This window comes from Coturnix japonica, chromosome 17 (genome assembly GCF_001577835.2).
Source record: "Coturnix japonica isolate 7356 chromosome 17, Coturnix japonica 2.1, whole genome shotgun sequence".
In the NCBI taxonomy this organism is placed as follows: Eukaryota; Metazoa; Chordata; class Aves; order Galliformes; family Phasianidae; genus Coturnix; species Coturnix japonica.
In genome coordinates, this window is record NC_029532.1 from 4,031,213 (window position 1) to 4,057,448 (window position 26,236).

At 44.4% G+C, this 26,236-nt stretch overlaps 2 protein-coding genes across 6 annotated transcripts; one reads left to right on the forward strand and one right to left on the reverse strand.

Moving 5' to 3' along the window:
* Window positions 1–102: 102 nt before the first annotated feature.
* On the reverse strand, window positions 103–2,787 carry DOLK (dolichol kinase). Its single transcript, XM_015878958.2, has 2 exons — window positions 2,671–2,787; window positions 103–1,916 (listed from the first exon to the last, which is right to left on the reverse strand). Exon 2 carries the CDS (start codon window positions 1,811–1,813, stop codon window positions 266–268), a length of 1,548 nt encoding a protein of 515 aa, XP_015734444.1. The 5' UTR covers window positions 1,814–1,916; window positions 2,671–2,787; the 3' UTR covers window positions 103–265.
* Window positions 2,744–26,155, forward strand: NUP188 (nucleoporin 188). Of its 5 annotated transcripts, none has more exons than XM_015878950.2 (45): window positions 2,744–2,815; window positions 4,149–4,203; window positions 4,591–4,664; window positions 5,236–5,320; window positions 5,940–6,020; window positions 6,491–6,535; window positions 7,068–7,160; window positions 7,301–7,420; window positions 7,838–8,049; window positions 8,749–8,863; window positions 9,383–9,583; window positions 9,959–10,048; window positions 10,589–10,654; window positions 11,184–11,303; window positions 11,450–11,576; window positions 11,692–11,847; window positions 12,153–12,279; window positions 12,745–12,832; window positions 12,919–13,001; window positions 13,163–13,277; window positions 13,576–13,696; window positions 13,928–13,994; window positions 14,431–14,559; window positions 15,320–15,453; window positions 15,787–15,893; window positions 16,107–16,313; window positions 16,756–16,925; window positions 17,205–17,274; window positions 17,907–17,974; window positions 18,570–18,765; window positions 19,257–19,334; window positions 19,675–19,760; window positions 20,182–20,327; window positions 20,774–20,830; window positions 21,141–21,322; window positions 21,663–21,863; window positions 22,519–22,611; window positions 22,798–22,956; window positions 23,131–23,268; window positions 23,457–23,531; window positions 23,989–24,198; window positions 24,297–24,428; window positions 24,551–24,621; window positions 24,949–25,078; window positions 25,303–26,155. In XM_015878950.2, exons 1-45 carry the CDS (start codon window positions 2,790–2,792, stop codon window positions 25,471–25,473), a joined length of 5,277 nt encoding a protein of 1,758 aa, XP_015734436.1. In that variant the 5' UTR covers window positions 2,744–2,789; the 3' UTR covers window positions 25,474–26,155. The 5 variants fall into 5 exon arrangements, with proteins under 5 accessions (XP_015734436.1, XP_015734438.1, XP_015734439.1 ...); XM_015878952.2 differs by having other exon boundaries at window positions 12,919–12,995; XM_015878951.2 differs by lacking the exon at window positions 2,744–2,815 and adding an exon at window positions 3,089–3,145.
* Window positions 26,156–26,236: the final 81 nt, after the last annotated feature.

The following is a 26,236-nucleotide window of genomic DNA, read 5'->3' on the forward strand; positions in this document are numbered from 1 at the left end:
AAGGGATTATCAGTGCAGAAGGGTTTAATAGATTCTCCCCAGTGATTTTCTTTTTGTGCTGACAAAAGTCACCTTGTGCTCTCTTAAAAAACTACAGAAAAAGAGACTGAAACAAAACTTTTATTTTAAATAGAATTATTTCTCATTTGTTTTTAAACAAAAGAAAAAACAGTGCTTGGATCATCTTGCATCTGTGGTTGATGTGCATATATTCTGTTGCTGCTTTGCTCTAGAAATGGAGAAACCTCTATTCTTGGAAGTGCTTCTAAACCATGAACATGATCTGGAGGTAGAGAGGTAACAGCAAATTATCGATTTGGGTTGTATAAGCTTCCAAAAGTGAAACTAAGCTCACAGACACCAGAATCCAGGCATAGCTGGAGTTCAGGTTGACATTGCTGTCAAAGATCAGAATAAAAATTGCTGTCATTGTCCCTTCAAAGGTCTTCTTTGTGCCCGGCCATTTGATCTCCCCCATGGTACTGCCAAAAACAGAGGCCATGGTGTCTCCTACCCCTACCGCCAGCACCCCAGCATAGGGCACCAATGCTCCTGCCCCAGACAAAGCACCTTTAGGGGCACAAGATCTGGGGAACAACCACACTGGGAGGGACATGCCAAGAAGAAGATAAATGTGAGTCAAAATTAGAGGCCCACTGTCTCTTTCATCCAAGAAGAGAGACAGCAAATACCGAAGAGTTTGGCCAAACGGTTTGATCCTGAAGTACCGAATATACTCTAAGAATATGAACACTGCCAGACACAGGACTGCAGCAACATGGAGAAGCTGGAGGTCATAAATTAGTCCAGGAACGTAAGTCGCTACAACAATGAAATGAAAATACTTCCTGGTTATGGTTGAGGCCTGGTGTTTTTTAGATTCAGACGATCTCTTGGCATTCTGGTAGAAAACAATGCCGCACGCTGAAGCAGCCAAAAAAGTCCAGTATACGAGAAGGTAAACCCTCGTCTGTGTCTGAAACAAAAACTGGAGCAGCCAAAACAAAGGGTTCCTCCGGATCAGTCGGTAAAGCCAAGGCATGATGACCCCTAAGCCTAGCACTGCTGTCATCATGTGGAAAAACATGGAGGAAATCCACGTACCTGAATCCATGAAAATGAAGAGAACAGTGAAAAAAAGGCCAAGAATAATAACTCCAATAACTGCCACCAGAAGGAAGAAGTCTATGGGTTCACCTCTGCCCTCGATTACATTCAGTGAGCGTTTAATGAGCTGATTGAGAACAAAACTTATACCTCCGAGAACTAGCAATGCTTCTCCAGGAGTAAAACATCGAGGCAGCAGGTAAAGCAAGATCATACTGAGGTAGACAAAAATTAGCAGCACTTCTAGGACCTCTATCACTTCTGAAACAGTCAAAGAGTGCTTCATGGTATAGATAATTATACTGCCAGCAACACCAGTGAGTATGCAAGTGTTGGTGGGCACAGGTTTTGTGATGCCAACAGCAATTACAGACAAAAATAGAGCAACCAACATCCCAGTGGAAGCTACAACTATACCAAAGCGTTCAAAGTACACGATACCAGCAGCCTCACACCTCTCCTTCATTGCTATCCCCAGCAAGGGGATGACCATGCTGGCAGGCAGGAGCCCACTGTTCGCTGTGGTGCGGAACTGGAACACAGCTCCCCCCTGCTGCAGCAGACGGTCCCATTTGAACTGGACATAGAAAGCCTGGATGGCGAGAGCTACAGCACACCAGGAGTAGCGGTCCCACACCACTGCATGTACACACAGAACGATGCTGAAGACGATCAGGGATTCCACCAGCACTGGTTTGTTTAACATGGTTCCAGTCCAATGTGGCTTTGGCTTTCAAGATCTTTCTTATGGGTCCTGATCTTCTCAGTAGTTGTCCACTAGAAGGAATTCTTTTATGCTACTGTGATTCCTATTAAAAACAAACAGACAAACGTTGTCAGAGATCAGAAGGGATCAGCCAAAACCATTATCCCTATTGGAGAATCCAAGCTGTGCTGACAGAAGCCAACTGCTCAATACACGGGTATTCAGATATTGCAACAGAAATGCTTCAAATTACATCTTTGACATGAAATATGAAGCAAGCAAGTCACAACCATTCCCAGATGGCTCCACTGCAGCAAGCTGCCAGCTGGGCTACAGGACAAGGAGCAGTTTCACCACCTGCGATGCAGATCTTCTGTTCCAGCCTGCAAAGGCTGCTGACGTGCAGGTTTGCAACACGAGGTATTGCACTGCTGCGTTACTTTCTGGTGCCTGCCAGGTAACGCTGCCGGTGCCTAAGGGGCAGGACGGACGGGAAGGGACTCCTCAGCGGAGAGTGGGCTATCTGCTAAGGGCTTTAAACTAGAGCACGGCAGATTTCGGTTAGATAATAGGATGAAACCATTAATAACGAGGGCGGAGAGGTCCTGGGAGCTGTGGGTGCCCAAATCTGGCAGCCCTCAGGGTCGGGCTGGACGGGGCTTTGGACAGCCTACAGCAGGGGCCAGGCTGCAATGGGCTGGGAGCCTTCAACGCATCCCCAGATCCCGACAGGAGGCGCTGCCCAACGCCCCCCAATAGGCCGCGGCCTCCCCATTGCCCCCCCATTGCCCCCCATTGCCTCCCATTGCCCCCCCATTGCCCCCCATTGCCCCCCGCTCCCCGCAGCGCTCCCCTACCTGGCTGGACGCCGCCATCTTGGCGCTGTCGCCGGTCACATGACCCAGCGTAACGGGGAGTGTGGGGGGGGAGCGGAGGCGGAGCGGCCGCCGCGGGTCACGTGAGAGGGGCAGCGAAGATGGCGGCGGGCGGGCTGTGCGCGAGGTGCGGGATGCGGCCGGGACGGAGAGCTGGGGAGGGGGCGGCGAGCAGCGCTGAGAGCGAACTGCTGCTGATGGGGGGGGGCGAGGAGCACGGCGGGGAGGAGAGGAGGGGCTGTGTGTGGGGGGGGGGACACGGGGGAGTTAACGGCCGAGGGGCCCGCGCCGCTCCGACCCCGCCTCCCGCTCCGCCTGGGCCCGCCCCGTCCCTCGGCTGAGGGGCCCTGAGGGATCCGGGTGTCTCTATTGGGGGGGTCTCTATTGAGGTGACTCCATTGAGGTGTCTCTATTGGGCTGTCTCCCTTGGGATGCCTCCAGCCCTCCTGCTGCTTCGGTTGGTGCAGAGCATCGCGGTGTAGCTGTGGAAATCCCCCCTTTGGCCGCCTCAGCAGTCGGGCTGTGCTCGGTGGGCTCTGGCCGTGCCCTTAGGGCGGCTCTGGGCGGCAGATCCCTGCGGGAATGTGGCCATTCGGCCTCGCTTCTTTGGGAGCCCTTCGCTGACACCCGGCAGCCACGTGGGAGCTGTAGGAAGGAAGCCCTTTGATGGGATGAGCCCCTTCAGATCGCTGCTTTTCCTGCCCTTTTGGTCGTTTATTCTGTCTCTCCGTTTAGCCCCTCGGTGTTTAAGTTGTATTAAAGCAAAGCTCACACCCCCAATGGGGCCAAGAACAGCTCTATTCCCTATGGCTGCAGCAAGGGAGCTTCCCTCCCATTGCTCTCCCTCTGATGGGGTGCAGGTCCCACACAGGGAAGTTCTCCTATTGAGTTTGGAAGTAGAAAGAAACTGGTTGATGGATGCATTGGAAGTAGCGGCTTCCATAAGCCATTTTAATGGCACCACGTGTCAGGCGTTACAGGTGATCTGCTTTTACATGGGTTATTTTGATGATGCCAATCTGAAGATAAGTTATTGGGTGTTCTTCTTTAAAGAGTGAGGGGAGTTGTGGTGTTTTCACTCCTGATTTGTATTACATTACTGACAGATGGTGAGTTTTAAGCTTGCTTGGCACCTGTGCTTCTGCAGAGCTGTTGTAGGGACACTCATCTTTGCAGTTGCATTTGCCAGGGTGAGGTGTTGCTTTGTAGCACCTTCCAGCACGGGTTGGTTTTCCTATAAGTTTCTCAGGAGCAGGAAGAAACAAGAAGCTCAGGTGCATGTTCTGAAGAGCTGAGGTTAGCGGGACTTCCCTTTGAAAACACGTTGTGTTTCTTCTCTTTACCTGGTTTTTATTCATCTTTGAATGGAGGTAGAAAACGTTAATAATAATTGTGCTAAGTAGAAGTCTGAAATGGTGTTTGTTATTAAAACAGTCTCCATGTTTTCTCTTTGTTTACAGGAGCAGCAGAGAATTGTGGACAATTCTCCTGGGCAGATCAGCTTTAAGAGAACCAGTAAGTCTGTGTCTTGATAAGCCTGTTCACCTGTCACTTAATGGACTCCATGACCAAATCCATCACTTGCACATCTGTTTGAATACTAGTTTTGCTGCTTTTTCCTTGTCCTCAGTGTCAGAGTGTGCCAGTGCCCAGAGGCTGGAAATGCAAATGTATCAGAACCTGGACCAGCACCTTCTCTTTCTTCTCCTTTCCTAATGTTAGGCAAAGCAGCAAGCTTTCTCCTACAACACTCACCTTGAATCAGTCTGAGTCATAGATGCTGTTATTTGCCTTGTGTTGTTCCTGTCTGTGTGATGGTGGAATTTCTTTGCTTTGCTTAAATCTGCTACTGGACTGGAGATGTTGAGGAATCTGTTCAGTAGTATTTGGTTCTTTTTTTAGGCACAGATTGCATCAGAACTGAACAAGCACTGGCAGAGATTGTTAGAAGGGCTTTCATACTACAAGCCTCCAAGGTACAGTAATTGTCTGATTGTAGAAATTAATGTCTAAAATGGAATCTAATAATAAGTAGAGGGGCATACTGAATATTTCTCTCTGATTTTGTAAAAATAGATTTTTTATGGAAAGGAGCAACAGTGTGAAGTGTTTAATCCAGACTATTCTAGGGCATAAAATACAGGCCAGAAAGAAATAACAGTAGCTTCTACTGTCATTACCAATGTTGGAAAGCTCTTAACCCATCCTTACTTCTGCCCAACTGTGGAGCCCAAGTGCAAGTCTGCACTCTGCAGCAAAGTGTCTTCTCTTGACACTTACTCGTGTCAGAAAGATAACTGGATCCATTCACTGGAAAGGATAGAGTGAATATAGCCTGTGTTTATTATACTGATAAAGTAGTGAACAGTGTTGAGTATTGTCTGGTAGGAAAACTGCTGCTTGTTGTTGTATGACATATTTGAAAGGCCACTGAGAGCAAACAAGTGTTCAGTTTAAACTGGTAAAATTGATAACTTGGAAATTAAGCCTCTTGAGTTCTTTCCTTGGGGTTGCTGTGTTTTTAATGATAACTGTTTTTTTCTGTAGTGCAACTTCAGCAGAGAAGATAAAAGCTGATAAAGATGTAGCTGCTCCACTAAAAGAGCTGGGCCTGAGGGTCAGCAAGTTTTTGGTGAGTGAAGGTGCTTTTCTGATTATTATTCTTATCCTTGTGTTTTCTTCATGCTGAGGAGAGGCAAAGTTAAGTTTCTTTCAGTTCAAAGTAATCTAAAGAAGGTTACAACTACCCATAGTGGCTCTACATCAAATTTTCCTGAGGTTGTTAGTGACTCTATGAAGTGATTTGTTTTTCCTGGTTTACATTCCCTCCTGCTTTTCGGAAGTGATCCTCTTTGGTCTCGGGCTCTTTCAAGACATCTTTTGCTCAGCTGAAAACCAATATCCCTTAAGGTATCTGCCACATTTGAAAATGCTGCTTACCTGCAAGGTTACATTCCTTGTGATTCCCCTTTGGGAGTGAGGGTTAGGTGACCAGTGGCAGTATCTTTCTTTAAATGACTGTGGTGCTCCTCTGCTGAGGTTTTAACTGGCTGCACCTAAGTGACATCAAGGCTTGTGTATTTTGCTTTCAACTGAAGTGCTGATTGAAACAAGCATCATCCTGAAAGGCAAAAATATGCTATTTTTATTTATTCTGAAGAGAAATTCAACCTGAAATATTTGGAGAGAATCTTTAATGAATTCAGTTACCTTTTGTTCATTTCAGAACATCTCTCTTTTTTTTTTTCCAGGGTCTGGATGAAGAGCAGAGCGTGCAATTATTACAGTGTTATCTTCAGGAAGATTACAGAGGAACGAGGGACTCCCTGAAGGTCCTTAGCTCCCATTTATTTCCTGTTCACTATACACCTGTCCACAATACCAGTAATCTGTTGATGAACACGATCATATGCAACCCCACATTCTGAATTGGAAAAGACTGTAGTTTGTGTTCTCTGAACCTGCGGTGGCCAATTACCACTGTACAGACGTGGGACAGCAGAAGTTCAGGTCTAACTTTCTGGTCCTCTTCCTGCTTGAATCTGGAAGGATTTGGCTCATCTCTGTCTCAGGAGCAGAGGAAACCTACAGATGTATGAATGAGAGTGGGTGGAGATGAAGAACAAACATTCACAATTAAGTACTTAGGTTTTGTCATTTTGGAAACAGTCTTTCCAAAAGAAATGGAAAGAAATTTTTTCTTATTTCTTTCATTTGTGGAGTATTTGTTGTTTGTTTTTGATGGTATTTGTCAGTAGGTATTTCTGCGGTGGGTAATCATTTTGTTATGCTTTGCTTACAGACAGTTCTTCAGGATGAAAGGCAGAGTCAGGCTCTGATGTTGAAGGTTAGTCATTTCAGCTTATATTTTCTATTGAAAAGATCTGAGAACTGACACTTTGTATTCAGAAAGCCTCGGGGTGATGGCAGTTTTAGGATTAATGCTGGGGAGTTCAGCTGTCAGGCAAATGCTTCCACATATTCCAAAGTGTGTGGGTTTGTATGTTTCTGTCTGAAGGGACAGCTCTGGAAGGGAGGCTGATCGTCACACCTGGCAGTAGATTACTAAAGATTAAGAATAGAAGATTGTATCTTATTTTTGCCTTTCTTTTCCAAGTTTCATTGGATAGTATAATTACAGACATCCCAACAACTTGTTTTATTGAATTCTGTTAAGTAAATTAAATTCTTGTGGTTTTTTTTTTAATTATTTTTTATTATTTTTATTTTTTTAGATAATTTAAAACTGCTTAGTTGAAATTCCATCTGTAGCAGTGTTTGAGCTCTATGTATTCTGGTGCTGAAGGCACTGGAAGAGGAAAGTGAATTGGAGTTGAACGCAGTAACAAACTGATGCTGGTGCCGTTATGTATTCACAGCTTGCTGACTATTACTATGAAGAGAGGATCTGCATTCTGCGCTGTGTCCTCCATTTGCTCACTTATTTCCAGGATGAGAGGCACCCTTATACAGTGAGTACTGGAACCTTCTCCTGGATGTCATTGAAATAAGCTAAATATGTAAGCTGTGTAGTAATTATCCACCTGTGACTATAAAAACCACACAAGAATGTATATGGAAGTTCATTTATTTATTTGTTTGTTTATTTAAGGCACAGTACTTCCAGTGTATTGAGAAGCTGGACAAGGAACTTGTTCCTAATTACCGTAAACAGTTTGAAGAACTGTACAAAGCAGAAGCTCCTACATGGGAAACACACGGAAATCTCATGGTATTTTTTTTTCCATGCTCTTCTATATAACTTCCCAAGTATATCTGTCTAGCTTAGAAAGTCTTTCTTTATGCATGTTGAAATGTCTGCATGCAGATGTAGCCTATAAGATGGTTCTCTTGAAGAATCTAACTGCTATTTTCTCTTTAATCGAGCACACTTTTGCATAGAACCAAAGCAAGCTGTTTGAAACACATTGTTCCATGTAAGAAATCTGTTGATAACAGTCAGCTATAACAGATCAATTACTGTAGCTCTTCATAGTCTCTCTGCATCAGTACCCTTGCAGTGGCTTTTGTTATTAATGCAAACCACCAACTATGCAAGCATTGAAATAGCTCAGCCCCTCTTGGTTTCTGATTGATTTTTCTGATCTCTGAGCTTTGATGCATGATGGTGGGACTTCTCCTTGTGCAGACAGAGCGTCAGGTTTCCCGTTGGTTTGTGCAATGTCTCCGTGAGCAGTCCATGCTCCTGGAAGTCATCTTCCTCTACTATGCGTACTTTGAAATGGCACCTGATGAGCTTCTGGCATTTGCAAAGTTGTTCAAGGAGCAGGGATTTGGCACTAGACAAACCAACAGGCACTTGGTGGATGAGAGCATGGATCACCTGGTGGATCGTATTGGGTGAGTAACGTATATCTGTAGAGTGAGTACAGAACAGTGCAGTTGTTTTCCTCAGTAATAGAAAAAAAAGAAAAAAGTGCTTATATTTCTTCTCTCTCTTAAGTCGTCACTTTAAAATCACCACTCTGAAAATGAAGCTGAACTAATTATGATGAAGGCAGAATGTCTTTTCTGATTGCACTGGACATTGGTGGCAAAATGAAGAGGTGATTGCAAAGCAGAGGGGCATCCAGATGCCAGCTTTAATTGTCTGTAGTAAGAATAGCAATTAAGACACAGTGCCATTTAGTTTCACCTTGACTAGTTATAAAGTGAAACTGCATCTTCACAGTTCTGTAGTGTGAACTGAATTGCCTTAGTACAAGCTGTGGGTCTGCTTATACAAGTGGTGATAGTGTCTCAGTTTTGCTGTGTGGGACATAGCTTAGGCTGTGTCCTGAAGGAATGAAGGGTCTTTTTGTTTGTTCAGTGGTAGTTTTGAACATTTTAAACTGTTCTATGCTTAGCATTTCAAGACAAAATTTGGATTACCTGCTGCTAATTTATTTCTTTAAAGAGCAGCTGAACCAATGCAAACTGAATGTTATTCTTTGACTGTCATTCTTTTTACATTAGAAACCAACTGAACAAAAACATCAGCTGAATTCTGATACAAAATGTCTCACCTACTTGATTTTTTTTCCTCTTTCCTGCTTGCAGCTACTTTAGTGCTCTTATTCTGGTGGAAGGCATGGAAATTGACTCCCTCCATGAGCGAGCTTTGGATGATAGAACAGAGGAGCACAAGTTAGCCAATAATTCACATATCCACCAGGTAAAGTGCAGGCAGGGTAACTCCATGTTCAGCCTGACAGAGTAAGTAAAACTTACTCTGGTTATCGAAGCAGTGCTGTTAAAAGATTATGTATAAAAGGTTCTGACTCTTGTGTTTGCTGGCCAAATAGAAGAGCTAGCATCCATGAAACTTGATGGGACAAATAAGAAGGAAATTAATTCTTCTCCCACTTACATACTTGATTATCTTGGGCCTTTCTTTAAAGAAAGGTGTGTGCAAAGTGTTAGGCAATGTGAGCTTTAAAAGTCTTCTGTTTCATACCCTTCTCAGTGTCAGGGCTTTTAGGACAGAGAACTTCTGAGGTTAAAAGAGCACAAAGTCAGTAAAACAAGCACACAGACCAAGACTGCACATGCACAGTTTGGTCCATTGGATGTTTGAAGTAATGGTCTGTAATAGAACAATGAGTGTTAGCAGAAAGCTGCCATCAGCAATATGCTTACTGAGTATTTTCTGCTTCCGTGAGATCTCAGTTGTGTTTCTCTTATCTCCGTGCAGGAAATGGACAATCAGCTGCTGCAGTTAGGGGATGTCTCACATCACGCTCCTGTGCTTTTGGCTTGGGCTCTGCTCCGTCATACCATAAATCCTGAGGAGTCAACCAATGTTATCAGGAGATTGGGCAGCACTGCTATCCAGCTCAATGTGTTCCAGTACCTGACAAAGCTTCTGAAATCACTTAGCAGTGGGGGCAAGAATGTGAGTTTGTTAGTATTTAATTCTGCACTGTTCTTCAGATATGGTTTCATTAAGCAATACAGTGTGTGAGAGCAATCACCTTGATGGGCAGAAACCAATGAAAGCAAATCTGATTTCTCTGAACACTGAATGATTCTTTTTTGGTGTTTTGAAGGTGTTTTTCATGATATTAGTAGTAGCAGTGAATGATTTCTCAGTTCAGTTATGTGTGGTTTAACTGATGACTGCTTGTTGTACTGTAGCGAGGATACATGACAGAGGTGTTACTCAGTTACTCAGAGGTGTGTGGTTTGTAAAGGAGACTAAGTGCTGTTACACTATGTTCTATAGCTCGTAAACTTTCCTGTAATGCTCTTATATATTCCTTCTTTGCAGTGTACTGCCAGCACAGCTTGTATGTGCATTTATGGGCTTCTTTCCTTTGTCCTGACATCACTGGAATTGCATACATTGGGCAATCAGCAAGTAAGCATCCATTGCTCATTGTGTCTGTTAGCTAATTTGAAATAACCTATCATAACTGATACTAATTACTTCTGTTAGGTCGTAATCTTGCATTTCAAATAGCAAAATTTGTGTTTTAGATAGATTAGAAAGTGTGGCTTACACTATGCACATTTAGTAAACACCACTGCAGACTGGCTGAATAACAGTGAAATACAGAATATCTTGAAGTCCTATGGATTTCAAGCCACTTGTCAATGTTTTATTTCCAAAGCAATGGAAGTAACACATGTTCAGTTTTTAAGTTTGAGGGGACATGATACAGTCCTTTGTAAATGTAGTGGACGTGTTTGTCCTGGCCAGGCTGTTCCTTGATAAGAAGCATGGCTTTAGATTGGTTTTGTGGGGGGTGTTTCCTTCTCTTTTGGCCAGAAGTAGTAGTTCCATCTTAGCTGGTAAGCACGGAAACTTAAATTTTAGAAATGTGACAAAATTTGGTTCTGATGAGAATTCTCTGTGTAAAGTAACATTTTGTTTTGTTTCTCTTCTCTTCCTCTGAAGGATATAATTGATGCAGCATGTGAAGTTCTGGCAGCTTCCAGCATTCCTCAGCTCTTCTGGAAGACAGTGAGTGTGCTGGAAATTTCTTTGACCTGCTTTGCTTATAACCAAAACCTGATAAAATGATTCCCTTTTAGGAAAGGAACAGACTGATTGTATTTAGTTAGCTAGTTGCTAGGAGGCCCTGAGGAGCCCGTGTTCATTTGTATCTATCTTATATTTACGTTTGCCCTTTCCTGCCTTTTAGGTCCATCCCTGGCTTTCCTCTTGAAGGATACTGGAACAAGTTTTAATATAGGTGATAGTTTAAAATAGGGCTGGTATTGCAAGGACTGAACTAACTGCTGGCAAAAGCATCCTGCTTATTTTTTTGTTGTTACAGAATTAGGATGATGCGTAATGCGTTAGTCTTACTTCCTGCCTTATACTTGCACACTGCCTCATGCTTTAGTCTGTGCAAGGACTGGAGTGGTACTTCTGTGCATGATTAATGTCCAGTGTACGACTTTGAAAGGAGCTGTATCCTTATGCTGTACTGAGGCTATTTTAGCATTTCTTTTTAACAATAAGACATTTGTTTTGTTTCCATCACCAGGAACCAACTGCAGGTCTGGGTATTATCCTGGACAGTGTATGTGGGATGTTTCCCCACCTTCTTACTCCTCTCCTTCAGCTGCTCCAGGCTCTTGTGTCAGATAAATCTACTGCAAAGAAGGTACAAGATCTCTCTTGGTGTTTGGGAGATTATTTCAAGATAGGGGTAGCATGCTGTGTGGTAATGCATGCTAATGACATGGTTGATTAATTTTTAAGAGGGTCTGTCTCTTTGGCTGTGTTTTTTTAAGCTCTCTTTCTGTACAGGTGTACAGTTTCCTGGATAAAATGTCCTTCTATATTGAACTCTACAAGCATAAACCTCCTGATGTGATCTCTCATGAAGATGGCACCCTGTGGCGAAGGCAGGCTCCAAAGCTCCTCTATCCTCTGGGTAAGGAAACTGTATTTCATCTTTTCTTATTCAAGTGATTTGTGGAATTTAGTTCTTTACCTGTCTTCTAACTTGTGGGGAGACTTACGGATTTACTTCCTTCTTCACTCTTTAGGACTAGGTCAGACAAATTTGCGGATACCTCAGGGTACAGTGGGCCAAGTGATGCTGGATGATCGAGCTTATTTAGTACGATGGGAGTATTCCTACAGCAGCTGGACACTGTTTACCTGTGAGATTGAAATGCTGCTCCATGTTGTATCCACAGCAGGTGAGAGAGGCAGGGAGTATAAGAGAGAATAAAGTAATTGATTGTTGTTATCAATTTTAAGTTAATAGTAGGATTGAGCAGCCCTGAGTACTTCTGAAAGAGCTTGGAATATTCACCCAAAACCTGGTTTGTTGTTGTTGGTGGTTTTGGTTTGGGATTTTAGTTATAGTAATCCACTGCAAAAGGCTGAGAGCATATAATGCAGTGAGCCTGGGGATATTCTGGAAGATGAACTTGCATTGTTTTAAGCTTGATAACTGCTGATGCATAATGTTTGCATTCTAATGCTACATTTCTTTACCTAGATGTGATTCAGCATTGTCAGAGGGTCAAGCCAATCATTGATTTGGTTCATAAAGTCATCAGCACTGATGTGTCCATAGCAGATTGCCTTCTGCCAATCACGTCACGGATCTACATGCTGCTGCAGAGGTGAGTCATTGACCAGCACAGAGTCACTAACAGCAGGGGTACCTGAGAATGTGTAATGAGCTGAAAATGTGTTTGCTTACCCATTACCAAAAGATCTGAAAGAAGTGCATCTCAGTGGCTGAACTTCCCAAGGCTGATGTTCAGTAAGGACTGTTCTGGCTACAGAATGCTTTGGTGCAGCAGAATGATCCCTCCTTCACTTCTTTCTTGGACGTTGTTGCACATATTAACTCTCCCTCCAGTCATCTGCTGGTTAATCACTGTGACAGCCTGTTGTCTGATGAGCCTTGCCTTGTGCAGTAAATTGATCTGATTCAAGGGAGAGGGAGAGCTGGCAAGGCTGAACTGACAGTGCGGACTCTGGTGTCTGTGCTGGAGTGTAGGTTTGATGCTTTGGATCAAAACAGCAGCATATAGGCTAGATCACAGATGACAGTGCATTTTATGCATATTTGTCTTTCCCAGGCTGACAACTGTAATCTCTCCCCCTATGGATGTTATTGCTTCTTGTGTCAATTGTTTGACTGTACTGGCTGCACGGATGCCAGCCAAGGTGAGGACCTTCTTGGTTTTCTAAGTTTGAAAACTGGTACATAGGCATGTGAGTGCGAGATAATATCTCTTCTTATTCTCATGCAGGTTTGGACTGACCTTCACCATACGGGCTTCTTACCATTTGTTGCCAATCCAGTGTCCAGTATGAATCACATGGTTAGGTATTGGTGTGTTGTTGTTTTTTTCTGCCTGATTTGTTCATAATTTGCCATAAGACCTTTCTGCCTGTTTGAAATCTAAGATTTATGGAATCTGTGCATCTCTGGCATTTCTCACTCATGTCGAAGTTGTATTATTTGTACAATGAATCCCCTTGCTTGTTTCACAGTGCAGAGGGAATGAATGCTGGGGGCTATGGAAACCTGCTGATGAGCATAGAGCAGCCTCAAGGCGAGTACAGAGTTACCATCTCCTTCCTGAATCTCATCACGACTCTGGTCCGGGTGAGTGCTTCTGGAGTGGTCGTTATGTGAAGTCAGCTGAGAAAGAGAAATACAGCAGTGTGTCTCTGAGTAATCAGTCATTGGTCAGTGTTCCTTATGTGCTGCTGCTTTGTGCTTTCTCTGCTTCTTTCAAAGCTCTGCTCTGATCTGATCTACAAGACAATAGAAATTTTTTTTATATCTATGTCACCATCTTCAGTGGTTTTCTCACATTTAAAGACCCATAGCTGGTCTTCCTATGAAAGATTTGATGTCCATTAAACGTGAAAGGAAAAAATAACATTTCTGTTTCTTCCAGGGACAACTTGGTAGCACCCAGAGCCAAGGGCTTGTGCCCTGCATCGTGTTTGTCCTGAAGGAGATGTTACCGAATTACCACAAATGGCGTTACAACTCTCATGGAGTGAGAGAGAAAATTGGTAAGGAAATGGAGGGGGTTGGCAGGTGAGGTTGAAAAGGATCACCAGCCTTGGGGAGAATACGTAAATTTTTCCCATTTTTTAATCAGCTCTTTGTTCTGGCAGACATTTAGGATTTGCTTTGTACATCATCTGCTGGTATTGGTAGATGCTGAGATTTGGTTGAAAATATTAGGGACTAGGTAACAGGTTGTCTTGAAAACTGAGCGGTCCTTTTCATCTGTGTTTCAGGATGCCTCATTCTACAATTGATTCATGCAATACTGAATTTATGCCCTGAAATGGATCCTCGCAGTAGGTAAGGTGGATGATGGATGTCAGGTCTGGGGTTGCCTGGCTTATAGTGCAGCAGGACTCTGTTGCTGTCTTTTTGTTTCACTTTTTGAATGTAAGTTACCTGGAGTTAACTGGCCTGCTTGTGTAGTGCTGGTTTCAGTGGTTTTCTGCATTACTGAGAATAGGAAGGGTAGAAAAAGAGACAAAGAAAAGCATGGTGGTTTTTAGAATATCTGATACAGAAAGGGAAAAAAGCATATGTGTTCCATGGCGCAGACTGCCACCCACTTTCCTATTTGATATATCCACTCTGAAGGAAGTAGAAGGGAGAATGAAGTGGAAGTTAGTGGACATGTAGAAATGCTAACATTACTTTGTGGTTATTTAGTAAGTGCTGGGGGCGGAAAGTATAGTGAGTGATCTTAATGATGATGTTCTGTGGTGTGTGTGTCCCACAGCAATGCCCCCAGCCTTCAGTCCTTGTGCATCTTCAGCCTGGCCAACACTGAAGCAGGGCAAGCTGTCATTAACATCATGGGGATTGGTGTGCACACTATTGACATGGTAATGGCCTCCCAGTCTAGTAGGTGAGTTGTTCTTCATCTCTGTGTAAGAAGGAAAACAACAGGGCAGTATTTGAAATGTAGCTTTGACATGATTGCACTTACCTGGGGATCTGTGGCAGCCTGCCTTGTATATTCTAGAGGAGCAAGCCTTCTTTGTTACGGATCCATATTTAATTTTTGTTGTACTCTATGCTTCATGCTGTTCCTTTAGTTTTCTACTTTGCTTAGCCAAACTTGCCAGGAGGTTGTTTTTGAGAAAGCCTGCCTTTTGTTTCTTTTGGAACATCTGGAAGGGAATCCAAACTTATTAGAGAGAAAGCAAATAGCAATGTGAAAATGCTTTTTGGCTTTAATATCTCTCCAGAATATTTGTCTCGTAAGGAAAGCCTTAGAAAAATGCTGGATTTAGAGCCAGCTTAGTCTCATCCTCTATCGTGGATGTGTTATAGTTTCTTTAAGATTGGCTCATGCAAATGTTTCTCCCTCTGTCTTAATGCATTTAAAACCTTTCTCATAAAGAGGGGGAGAGAAGTGACAATAGGCTGTCAGACTATTTTCCTTTTTTGTTTGATGCTGAGAATTCAGGGCTGAGTAGACAATCCACATTGTGGCTGTGTGGGGGTTTGTATTTCAGCAGCTGTTAGGTGGTGATGTGACAGTCAGAGTGAAAATGTGTTATAACCTCTGACTGACAGAGTGCAGAATTTCATCTTTGAATGTTGTGCAGATAATAAACCTCAGTTGTCAACACAGTTACTTTGCTTTCTTTTTCAAAACACAGTGATGAGTCACAAGGCCAAGGCCAGCTGCTGATACAAACTGTGAAGCTGGCATTCTCAGTCACCAATAATGTCATACGATTGAAACCCCCCTCTAGTGTGGTATCTCCACTGGAACAGGCACTTACTCAGCATGGTATGTATTCCTCCATGGGGACAGCCTGGGAAGTTGTGGTTTTTTGTTACTTAGAAATAGTCAGTGTGTGTCTCATTACAGACAATATGTCAGTTATTGAAATGTCCAAAATGTGCTTTCTAGTGATAGGTGAAGGCTAATTCTCCCTCCTTTAAGGCATTCTAGTGGGTGGTAACCCTGTTTGTGGTGGAGGGGTTGGAACTGGGTGGTCTTTAAGATCCCATCATGCTTCATTTTTTTGGAAGACTCACCTAATTCTCACCTCCTGCTATGGAAGTCATTATTTGTGAAATAGCTGCTCTTAATCGTTGATTCTGATTGTGGTCCTTTCAGGTGCTCATGGAAACAATCTTATTGCTGTCTTGGCCAAATATATCTACCACAAGCATGATCCTGCGCTTCCACGCCTGGCCATCCAGCTGCTCAAGCGACTGGCTACGGTAGGATGAGGCTCCCACGAGAGCTTTGCTTCTTCCTTTCTGACTGATTCCACCACTGAATTCTTTCAAAACAGTTTCTTCAGGCTTGTTTGTATCAGGGAGGTTAATGCAAGTCGGCTGAAGGGAGTGTGGACTGAAAGCTATTTGTATTAGAGAAGAGGCGTTCTGTAGCATTTGGTTATCCTGGCTTCTGATGTTTCTTTCCTTTTACAGGTTGCTCCCATGTCTGTTTATGCCTGTCTTGGTAGTGATGCTGCTGCCATCCGCGACGCCTTCCTCACCCGCCTGCAGAGCAAGATCGAGGACATGCGCATTAAGGTCATGATACTGGAATTCCTCACAGTGGCAGTGGAGACACAGCCTGGGCTCATCGAGCTCTTCCTGAACTTGGAAGTGAAGGATGGCAGTGATGGCTCAAAGGTAGAATGGCTGACATTTGCCTGGAGATTCTCTGCTCTTTTATTGTAACATCTCTGTGTCTTATGGCATGGATCTCTAGAGTCTAATAGTTTTACGTGCAACTCTGTGTGTCTGATGTAAAGGTGAATGCAGAACGTGTTTGCAGTGAATGCTTGTGCTGTGGTCTCAGCTTTATTAAGGAGCTGTTCTTAGTTTTCATAAGATCCTCTCTAATGAGTCAGAGCAAAAAAGGCCCCAACTCAAGAAAATCTCCAACTGCAAAGCAGTAGTGAAAAAGGTACTGTGAAAAACTGGTACTATTTGTTATACAGTGTATTCCCACTGCATCATGTACTCAAGATTTACCATTCTGTTCAAGAGGAATTGAGAGCATTCTGCCGTAATACACATCTCTGCAATGGTTTGGTGGGGGCATAACCTCTCTCATTTCCTTTTGCTTTAGGAGTTCAGTCTGGGGGAGTGGAGTTGCCTCCAAGTAGTCTTAGAGCTTATAGACTCCAAACAACAGGAGAGGTACTGGTGTCCTCCCCTCCTGCACCGTGCTGCCATCGCCTTCCTGCACGCCTTGTGGCAGGACCGCCGAGACAGCGCCATGCTGGTTCTGAGGACAAAGTGAGTGGTTGTTCTCCTACAGTGTGTTCTGCTGCCTGTATCCTATAACGCCCTTTCTTTGGTCTGTTGAGGGACAATTGCATCCTAGATTTTGTGCATCCTAGTAAGGGGTGTGCTGTGTGTGTGTGTATTGAACTTGATCTGTGCTGTCCCTTGGGAAAGAAGATGAAAAGCCAAAGTGTGCGTGTTCAGAAGCAAATAGATGTGGAATTTGGAATGGACCAAATGCTGCTAAGCATGAGAGAGATGACTGATACTCCTTCTGTATCCATCTCCTAGGCCAAAGTTTTGGGAAAATTTGACTAATCCACTGTTTGGGACTCTTCCTCCGCCTTCAGAGACGTCAGAGGTGAGTTACATCAGGGCAAAATGGAGGCAGCTTTGTACTTCTTGGATGGGTCTCTAAGTGTGTGTGGCTGTTTGTGCTTTCAGCTTTCTGAAAAGCAGTGTGACTGACTGGTCTCAGCAGAGGCAGAAGCTGAAGCATGTATTTGTGCTCTTTGTAGAGAATGGCTGTACAGCAGTGGACTAACTTCAGAAATTCTCTGCTCTGTTTTCACATGTGAAATCAAAATAGATGTTATCTGGCATCTGTGTTTGTGTTCTATGGAAGATGTGCTGTACGTAGTGCACCTGTACTGTGTATGCTGTCTGACTCCTCGTATTTAGGCACAGCTCAGGCTGGCTGGAGTCATGGAGAAATCAGAGAGGTTTATTGCATTCTTCCCTCCTGTGGGTGTTTTCCCCTTCGTTATGAGTGGCCTGGGCCTTCACTCAGTTTGACTGCCACTTTGAATCCAGTATTCCTTCATTATCACCACCAGTCCACTGTCAAATGACATAACTGTTGCTATCATGGGAGAAACAAGTCTGCCAAACCAGATTATCAGTCACTGTGAGTGGGTGGGTAAGGTTAAATTAGAGTTCCACTCACTCTGCGGAGCAAGATGCTCAAATTTTGCTTTCATCTTGTCTTTGTAGCTCAGTGTCTTGGATACCTGTGCCTTAATCATGAAAATCATCTGCTTGGAGATCTACTATGTTGTCAAGTGAGTCTTTGGCAGTCTCTCCTTCATCCCTCTACTAAAGTCTGAACTCTGTGTCTTAGTTCCGATAGACCACACAGGCTTTCAGCAAGTAAATACACGTAATCCTGTGAAAACTTTGTAAGATCTCTTTATGCAATTGGTGATTGCAAGAAATTCACATGTATGTTTGTGATCTGTTTCTGTAGCCCATAGGTGAGAATGCTGGTATTTCCTTGTACCCTGTAATCAGAATATACGGTAGTTAATGGAAGAAATGGTGAACTAAGTGAATTGCATAGTGATTGCTGAATAGCATGTCAGTCATTCTCTCAGACTGAGTTTAGTTTTTTTGAACATAACTGCTTTGATATAATGAATAGTCGGGATTAACTAAAATCTCCATTAAAAAACAACAAAACAAATGGTAGATTTTCTTCAGGGATCATCTTTTCTCCTTCAGTATGATGCAAAAAGTGGGATTCCCTGCACAGGTCTAATCTGTGGAATACCCTTCACTTGCAAGCCGTGCCCTTGGCTTTCCTACCTGAGTCTCAGAAGGAGTGTATTCTCTGACCAAAGAATAAATGAAGATATCTTCTCCTCCTTATTTGGTCAGGGGCTCCCTGGATCAGTCCCTGAAAGACACTCTGAAGAATTTCTCCACCAAAAATCGCTTTGCTTATTGGTCAGAATATGTGAAATCGCTGGCATATTATGTGGCAGAGACAGAGGGCAGTAGCTGTGCCTCCATGACAGAATATCAGATGCTCATCTCAGCCTGGCGGATGCTGCTCATTATATCTACTAGCCATGTAAGAGCTGCCCTTGTGGGCTTTTTCTCTTATCTCTCATGATAATCTGATATTAACACTTTGAATAATGCAGTGTCAGCTTCTCAGGGTTTAGCTACATCATAGTGAAAATCCATTGTTAGTTTCCTTTCAGTTATGATATATCTGCACTGAGAATGGGACTTGGCACAAGGATGGTGTAGGCTTAGGGTAGTTAGTGTTTCATCTGTTTGAGTGTGGGGGAGTGATATGCAATTTTTATAGCAATTTGAAGTAATTAAATGAACCTGAAGAGATTTTGCTTGGTGTAGTGAATGGCCCAGCAGGGAAATCAGCCATTGCCAACTTCGTTAACTGCTCATATACTTCAGTGATCTCTGCAAAATTGCATCGTTCAGCTGATACAAAATTGGGTGAATTCTTTAAGGAACAGAACAGCAGGTTGATGTTAGAGAGGAAAAATGGTGTATCTTTTATTGTATTTGATTGAGCTTTGCTTTTGTGGATCCTAGGCGGATATAATGCATCTCACTGATCCTGAAGTTCATCAGCAGTTGTTTCTGGATGTGCTGGATGGGACCAAGGCTTTGGTAGGTGCAAATTCCTCTACGTTCTTGAATTTTCCAATTGCTCATCTCATGTGTACTGTAAGGAGCTCTATTTCTGCAGCTGCTTCCCATCATAGGTTTTTTTTCTTTCAGATCCTGTAAATTTGGACTGTATCAGAGTCTTTCCCTTGAGCTTCATATACATCTATGTTTAATGTGTCATTTTTGATGCAGCTGGGTGACCCTGCAGAGGGCTCAGGTTCCCCTGGTGCTGCCAGCTGCTGAAAAACCATTTTGCGGTGGTACTTGGGCAGGGCAGTTCTTGCACTGTATACATTGAATTGACTGTTACACCTTTAACTCTTGTGATGTTTCTTCTTAGCTTCTGGTTCCCATGTCGGTATCTTGTCTGCAGCTGGGCTCTATGCTGTGTACACTTCTTCTCATCCTGCTGAAGCAGTGGAAGAGGTAGGTATTATTTTATATGGGTATTTACTGATCACTTCTAAGCATAAATACTTAGGAAAGTATGTTTAAGTGTTTTGCTCTAGTGATTTTCCCTTAGTGATCTGGGGAGGAACCTGATGCCTTATAATGAAGTTTCCTTTTGAGATGGCAAATATCTGTAGTTTGTTGCTGAAAGATGTTATAGCAATGCATACATGGTTTGACTTGCTGCTTTCTGGTGAAAAGTGTATGACAAAAGGCTTTTGTGATAGCAAGCCCTGCATTTGTACTGTGCTGTGGCCTGTCTGTAGTGAGCTGAAGTAGTGACTTGCCCAGGTTTCATTGGAGGAACCTAAACCAATGATGCACACAGCTCAATTGAGCCAGTGTATTTACTGAGGGATCGTGTCTAATCTGAAGAGCTCTTCCTTTTTGTTGTCAGCGAGTTGGGTTCTGTGGATAAAATCATAAACTCCTTGACGCAGATTCTGGAGGGAGTTCTGCAGGCAGATCAGCAGATGATGGAGAAAACCAAAGCCAAAGTGTTCTCAGCTCTTATCACTGTGCTGCAGATGAAGGAGATGAAAGGTGAGGTTCTGTATGTACTAACATCAAGAGCAGTGCTGCCATGGCTGAATACACAATTAACACTACCACGTTTCCAGCATAAAGATGTGTATGGTGTTAGCTGTAGTGCAAGATGTAGAATGTTATTTTGTTACTTCAGTCCTTTGTGGGACTGCTTACACTGTAGTAGCACTTAATACAGTGGAACCTGGGCAGTATTTTTCTATGCTGTGCAACTGATATAAAGGCACTGAGTTGAGGAGTGTCTCAGTTTACCTGATCCAATGCAGTCCCTGTCCCACTGCAGGGCCTGCAAGCCCACGTTGTCCAGAAAATAAACAAAGTGGAGAATTATTACTGTTCTTTAATATTTGTATTTGGTGCTGAATTTGAATTTGCAGTCATGTGAGTAAAAGGTGGTGCAGTTTGTTGTGATGGGTTTTCATGAGAGTGTGGTGTTTATACAGCAGCTCATGGACAGCAGGCTGCATCCATGGACTGGGGCCAGCAATCTGGAGCAATGGGTAGGCAGTGTTATTGGGAGCAGCTACAGAATGGTCAGTCCGTGGCAGTGCTTGATTTCTGCTTTGAAATGTAATCAGCTGATAATGACTTCTTGGGAAAATTACGTTTGATGTGATTCGGATGGTGATCTTATAAATTATTATATTCTTCTGGCCTTGTTCATCTGACTTTGTTACAATTCCTCATGTTCTGTCTTTTGGGTTCTACAATAAAAACAGTAATATTAACTCTCAGGAATGTATCCCAGTGATATTACCAGTTAGACCTAAGCTGGTGTGCTAACTGTTACCTATTCCATGTGTGTGGCAGTGAATGAGATCCCTCAGTACTCCCAGCTGGTGCTGAGTGTGTGTGAAACGCTCCAGGATGAGGTCATTGCACTCTTCGATCAGACTCGACACAGCCTGACCTTGGGAGATGCCACAGATGACAAGGACAGCATGGAAACAGATGATGTCTCCCGTGTTAAACACAAGGACCAGCGAGATGGGGTAAAGGGACAAAAAGATCTGTGTGTGTTGGGGACCCCGTTTGCTTCCTGCTGCCTCTAAAGGAAACTTTGGCAGTTCTTACATTGGAATTGCTCCGTGGTATTTTGGCGTATGTCAGCCTGGGAAATTGGCTGTTGCTGTCTCTCCTTCAGATCTGTCCTAAGAAACATTGTCACAGTTTATATGAGAGCCAGGAATTGCACAGAGTATAATGTGAGGGACACCAGCCACCTTAATTTATGATTCTGAGAATGGCTGAACTTCGGATCATCACATGAAATGCTTTCAAGATTTCTTTCATGGCGTACATGTCAAGCATATACCCTGTTCTCCCCTCCAGGTTTGTGTTTTGGGTCTGCATCTCGCAAAAGAGCTCTGTGAAGTTGATGATGATGGAGACTACTGGCTGCAGATTACTAGGAAAGTCCCTGTGCTTCCTACCATCTTTACTGCTTTGGAGATCAGCCTGAGAGTTAAACAAAACCTTCACTTCACAGAGGCCTCGTTACATCTCCTGCTGACCTTAGCAAGGACGCAACAGGTGAGAGATGCAGAGAAAAGAAAGCATCTCATTTTAATAGGCTCAGTGTATCTCATTACTGTGCCTGTGATGCAGCTGCACAGTGGTGTGTAGATAAAGGGGTTGTTAGAAGCTGGCAAGCAGTGGGTCCTGTCTTTACGCCTTCCTGTTTTGCCTGCTTCTTCTTTTTGATGGGATGTCTCAGCTGGAAGATCTGAGGCAGCCAGAGCAGACCTGTAATTTAGAACAGGCACTTTCACTGAATGTGTTCTGCAATGCAGATTATCCAGCCTATTTAAAACAGTATTAAGTGTTGGAACCTGGTTTCTCATTACTTGAGGTAAAGCGTTACTTATCTATTACAAATTCAACTTAGTGTAGGACTTTAAGTGCAATGAAGGCCATTCCAAAGCTAGCTCTTCTCAAAGATCAGGTGTTTACCAAAGCAGGTGACATGGAAATGGAATTGACAGTACAGCTGTGCAGGTTAAATTTGATTGCAAGAACAGCATTGCTCTTCTTGTTGCTAGTTTTTAGCAGTATGTGTGACAAAGCTTCTCTGAAAGGGTGGTGGCAGTGCAAGGGACAGAAATAGGTAACGCAGGAGGAGCCTCTTTAGTCTTAGACCAGGGAGAAGCCTGCAGATATTAATGGTAGTTTGTTCTGTGCCTTGTAGGGAGCAGCAGCAGTGGCTGGGGCTGGTGTCACACAGAGTGTCTGCCTGCCCCTCTTGAGCGTGTACCAGCTCAGCACTAACGGAGCCATTCAGGTGGGTGCTGCTTCCTTTTGGGTAGCAATGTGCCAGGAGAGCTTGCTGTGCCCTGCCTTGCAGGCTGTGGCTGAACAGGAGCCCTTTGGGTTGGGGGACATATCTCCTTTAGGACCTGGAGACTTGAAAATGATGCAAAGTGTTTGTGGTGTGTGCCACAAGTCGTTTGTTTCTGTATCTGTGCAGACATCTGCTTCATCTCGGAAGTCTCAGGATGCTCCTTCTTGGCCTGGGGTCTATCGCCTCTCCATGTCACTGATGGAGCGCCTTCTCAAGACACTCCGATACAACTTCTTGACAGAAGCACTGGACTTTGTTGGTGTCCATCAAGAAAGGATTCTTCAGGTATGTCACGTGCCTTCTCTGTGATGGTTCACCTGGCCTCTGTGTTGCAGCAACAGTGGAAATGGGTCAGTAACTGTAGAAGTGTTAAAAAGACGCAGCTGCTGTCTTTTTTTTTCTTCTCTAGAAGAATGGACTTCATGCTTTGGCTCTGATTTACTTCTCTCTGCTTTCCAGTGCCTCAATGCAGTACGGACGGTACAGAGCTTGGCTTGTCTGGAGGAGGCTGATCACACTGTTGGCTTCATTCTCCAGCTCTCAAATTTCACAAAGGAGTGGCATTTCCACCTGCCGCAGCTTATGAGGGACATGCAGGTAGGAGTCAGGATACTGCCATAGGTAACACTTAATGGTGGAATGCAGGGAATTGGATGTGGTAAGAGCAAGTGGCACTGCAGTTATTTTTATTACGGCTCTTTATGTTCTTTCCTTTATGTCACACTCTTCTGCCTGGATGGGCTTTGATTTTTGAAGAGATTTCTCCCTCGTCTTCTTTATTTCAGGTCAATCTGTGTTACCTGTGTCAGGCCTGTACCTCCCTCCTGCACAGCCGCAAAATGCTCCAGCACTACTTGCAGGTGAGTGAGGATGGGGACCTGAAGGCTGAAAGTTGGGAGCATTGTGTGCTCATGCTTCATGCTGAAAGCCAAATGCTATTCAGTATCTGGGCTCTGTTCCCAGTGACGATTACCAGCAATCATCAATAGCTGGGATTTGCATCTTTCTGCAGCAAAAATGCGTTCAGATAGTAGTTGAGACGAAAAGCTCTGACTGTGAAAGGTCAGACCTTGAGAAACAGCAGCCTGTGCTTGAGTGATGCTATTATCGTTTTAGAGCTGCCTACAAAGCATCAAGGAAGCTGCATTGCTGTAGTGCTCTCTAGGGCCATTAAGACATCACTGACCTGGTGTCCTTAATCTGGTTTAATTTGTTTAAGAGATACAGCTGAACGTGAGGTAGAGATCATGCATTGCTGAAAGCATCACCTTTAATGCAAAACAATCAGGAATGTATCTAACACGCTTTTCTCTGCAGACAAAAAATGGCGACTCCCTTCCGTCAAGTGTGACTCCACGAGTGCAGCGTAACCCCCAGGCCTCCTCCAAACACCCCAGCCCCGAGTCAGAGGCAGCAGAGCAGAAGGCGCTGCTGATGGTGCAGTACAGCCTCTTGAAGATCCTCAGCAAATCTCTTGCTGCGCTGCGCCACTTCACCCCTGATGTCTGCCAGATACTCCTGGATCAGGTAAGAGATGTTGCACCCTGGGCAGGGAGGTTTCTGTCGTCCCAAGTGACGTTCTGGGTCCTCAGAGGTCACACGGTCCTCTTTGCTTTTCTCCACAGTCACTGGACCTTGCTGAGTACAACGTGCTCTTTGTCTTGAGTTTCACCACACCAGCCTTTGATTCGGATGTCGCACCTTCCTTTGGGACCCTCCTTGCTACAGTCAATGTGGCCCTCAACATGCTGGGAGAGGTACTGGCCATCTGTGTTTGGGAAGGCACAGCTCCTGCAGTAACCTCAGAGAACTCCTTTGATGAACATTCTGAAGAGTAGCTCCTGTATGTGCTGTGTCCAATAGTGGTGTTTTTTTTCAGCTGGATAAGAAGAAGGAGCCTTTTCCTCAGGCTGCAGGGCTGAATATGCAAGAGGGAACCAAGACCCTCAAGTAAGTTTCTAGATCTTTTATTTAGCTGTGGCCAAGGGGCAGAACCCAGTGCTGCTCAGGTCAGAGCTGATGTTTATAGGCATTAGGGTGGCTTCAGAACTTCTCACTCTGAACAACAGGAGTTCAACTGCCTGTTAGAAGCTCTCCAAAGCACACAGGGCAAGTGTGGCTTTCTGCTCTGTTGACTGTAGCTTTTGTTGTCACTGCCTGAGCCCAGTCTGAGCAGCAGCAGTGCTCCCCCCTTAGTACTGTAGGTGAAATCTTTCCAAGGCTGTTGATCTGAAATTGGGATATTTGGCTCCTGCTGATCTGTGTTTCTTTGCACAGGTCTCTGCTCATGTTTACAATGGAGAACTGTTTCTACCTGCTCATCTCCCAGGCTGTTCGGTACTTGAGAGACCCAGCGGTGCATCCCCGCGATAAGCAGCGGATGAAGCAGGAGCTCAGCTCTGAGCTGGTGAGCAGCTCGTACCATTCTCTCTCCCTGTTCATTCTAAGTGTGTTCTGTGGGAAAAGGTCCCTTGTCTGCCTGGTACGGCCCATTCCCCTGCGTGAGTGAACAGCCCTTGGTATGTGGGCTGTGCAAGCTGATGTTTGTTCCTGTGCCGCCAGCACCTTGTTTTGGGAGGTAGATGGATGTACGCTTGGAAGAAACTAACTCGTCGTATCTTCTCATTTCAGAGTACGCTGCTTTCCAGCTTGTCTCGTTATTTCCGCCGTGGAGGTCCCTCCTCTCCTGCCAGTGGGGTTCTTCCCTCTCCCCAGGGGAAGTCAGCCTCCAAGCTGGGCCCTGAGGGGCAGGAGCCTTTGTTTCAGCTCGTGCAGGCCTTCGTCCGGCACGTGCAGAGATAGATGCTGTTCTGCCACAGCCTCCCTTTCCAGGACTCACACCAGAACGATTCATGTCCGCCACAGACAGCATCACCCTTGGGAGAGCCTGTAACAAGGAGTGGGGCGGGGAGGGAGGCCTGGTCTGGGCAGCGTTTGGATACCAAGCTGTAACATCAGCAGCACGATCCTGTTAGCTCTTGCAGCGCAGTGAATGTAAGGAGAGCTGCGACGGGCTCCTCATTGACCAGCGCACAGCCTGCCTGCTCCATCTGCTAGAGCATCCTGGCTGGGTACAAGTGCTGAACAGTCAGAACCTTTATTTTTATAGCTTGTACCTCAGCTGGCAAAGCTCTGTCTGATGGAGGGAGTGGACAGACTCTTCTCTGGGCATTAACTGTGCTCTTAACACAAGGTGCAGTCTGCCTCTCCCTCCCAGTCAGAGTCCAGTTAAGGCACAAGGTAGGGATCAGCCAGCAATTCAGAGACCATCTTTCTACTCCTATTTTTGTACTGAGTGGTTCAAGGCAAGGTGGTGTATGTGTGCTCACGCCTCCCCTCCACCCTGCAGTCTGTGTGTTGTGTGTGTTTCTGAAGAGCAAGGCCTCGCTCAAGGTTTTTAAGTCAAAATTCCATTGCTCTAGTCTTGCAATTTTTTTGTAACTGTGGCCTATTTATACTGATATTAAAACCTTTATAGACAGCAGCTGGGTTTGTGGCTTTGTGTCCTGCAGCACCAGGCCCTGCATCATCTGCGTAGTTCTGTGTCAGCTGAGCTGAAGTACTT

Bases quoted from the DNA above. Each gene is read 5' to 3' on its own strand.
- NUP188 (XM_015878950.2), top strand. From the start codon at position 2,790: ATGGCGGCGGGCGGGCTGTGCGCGAG. The intron at 10,049-10,588 runs GTAAGCATCCAT...CTTCCTCTGAAG, and splicing joins ATACATTGGGCAATCAGCAA to GATATAATTGATGCAGCATG. The intron at 25,079-25,302 runs GTGAGCAGCTCG...TTCTCATTTCAG, and splicing joins AGGAGCTCAGCTCTGAGCTG to AGTACGCTGCTTTCCAGCTT.
- DOLK (XM_015878958.2), bottom strand. From the start codon at position 1,813: ATGTTAAACAAACCAGTGCTGGTGGAATCCCTGATCGTCTTCAGCATC.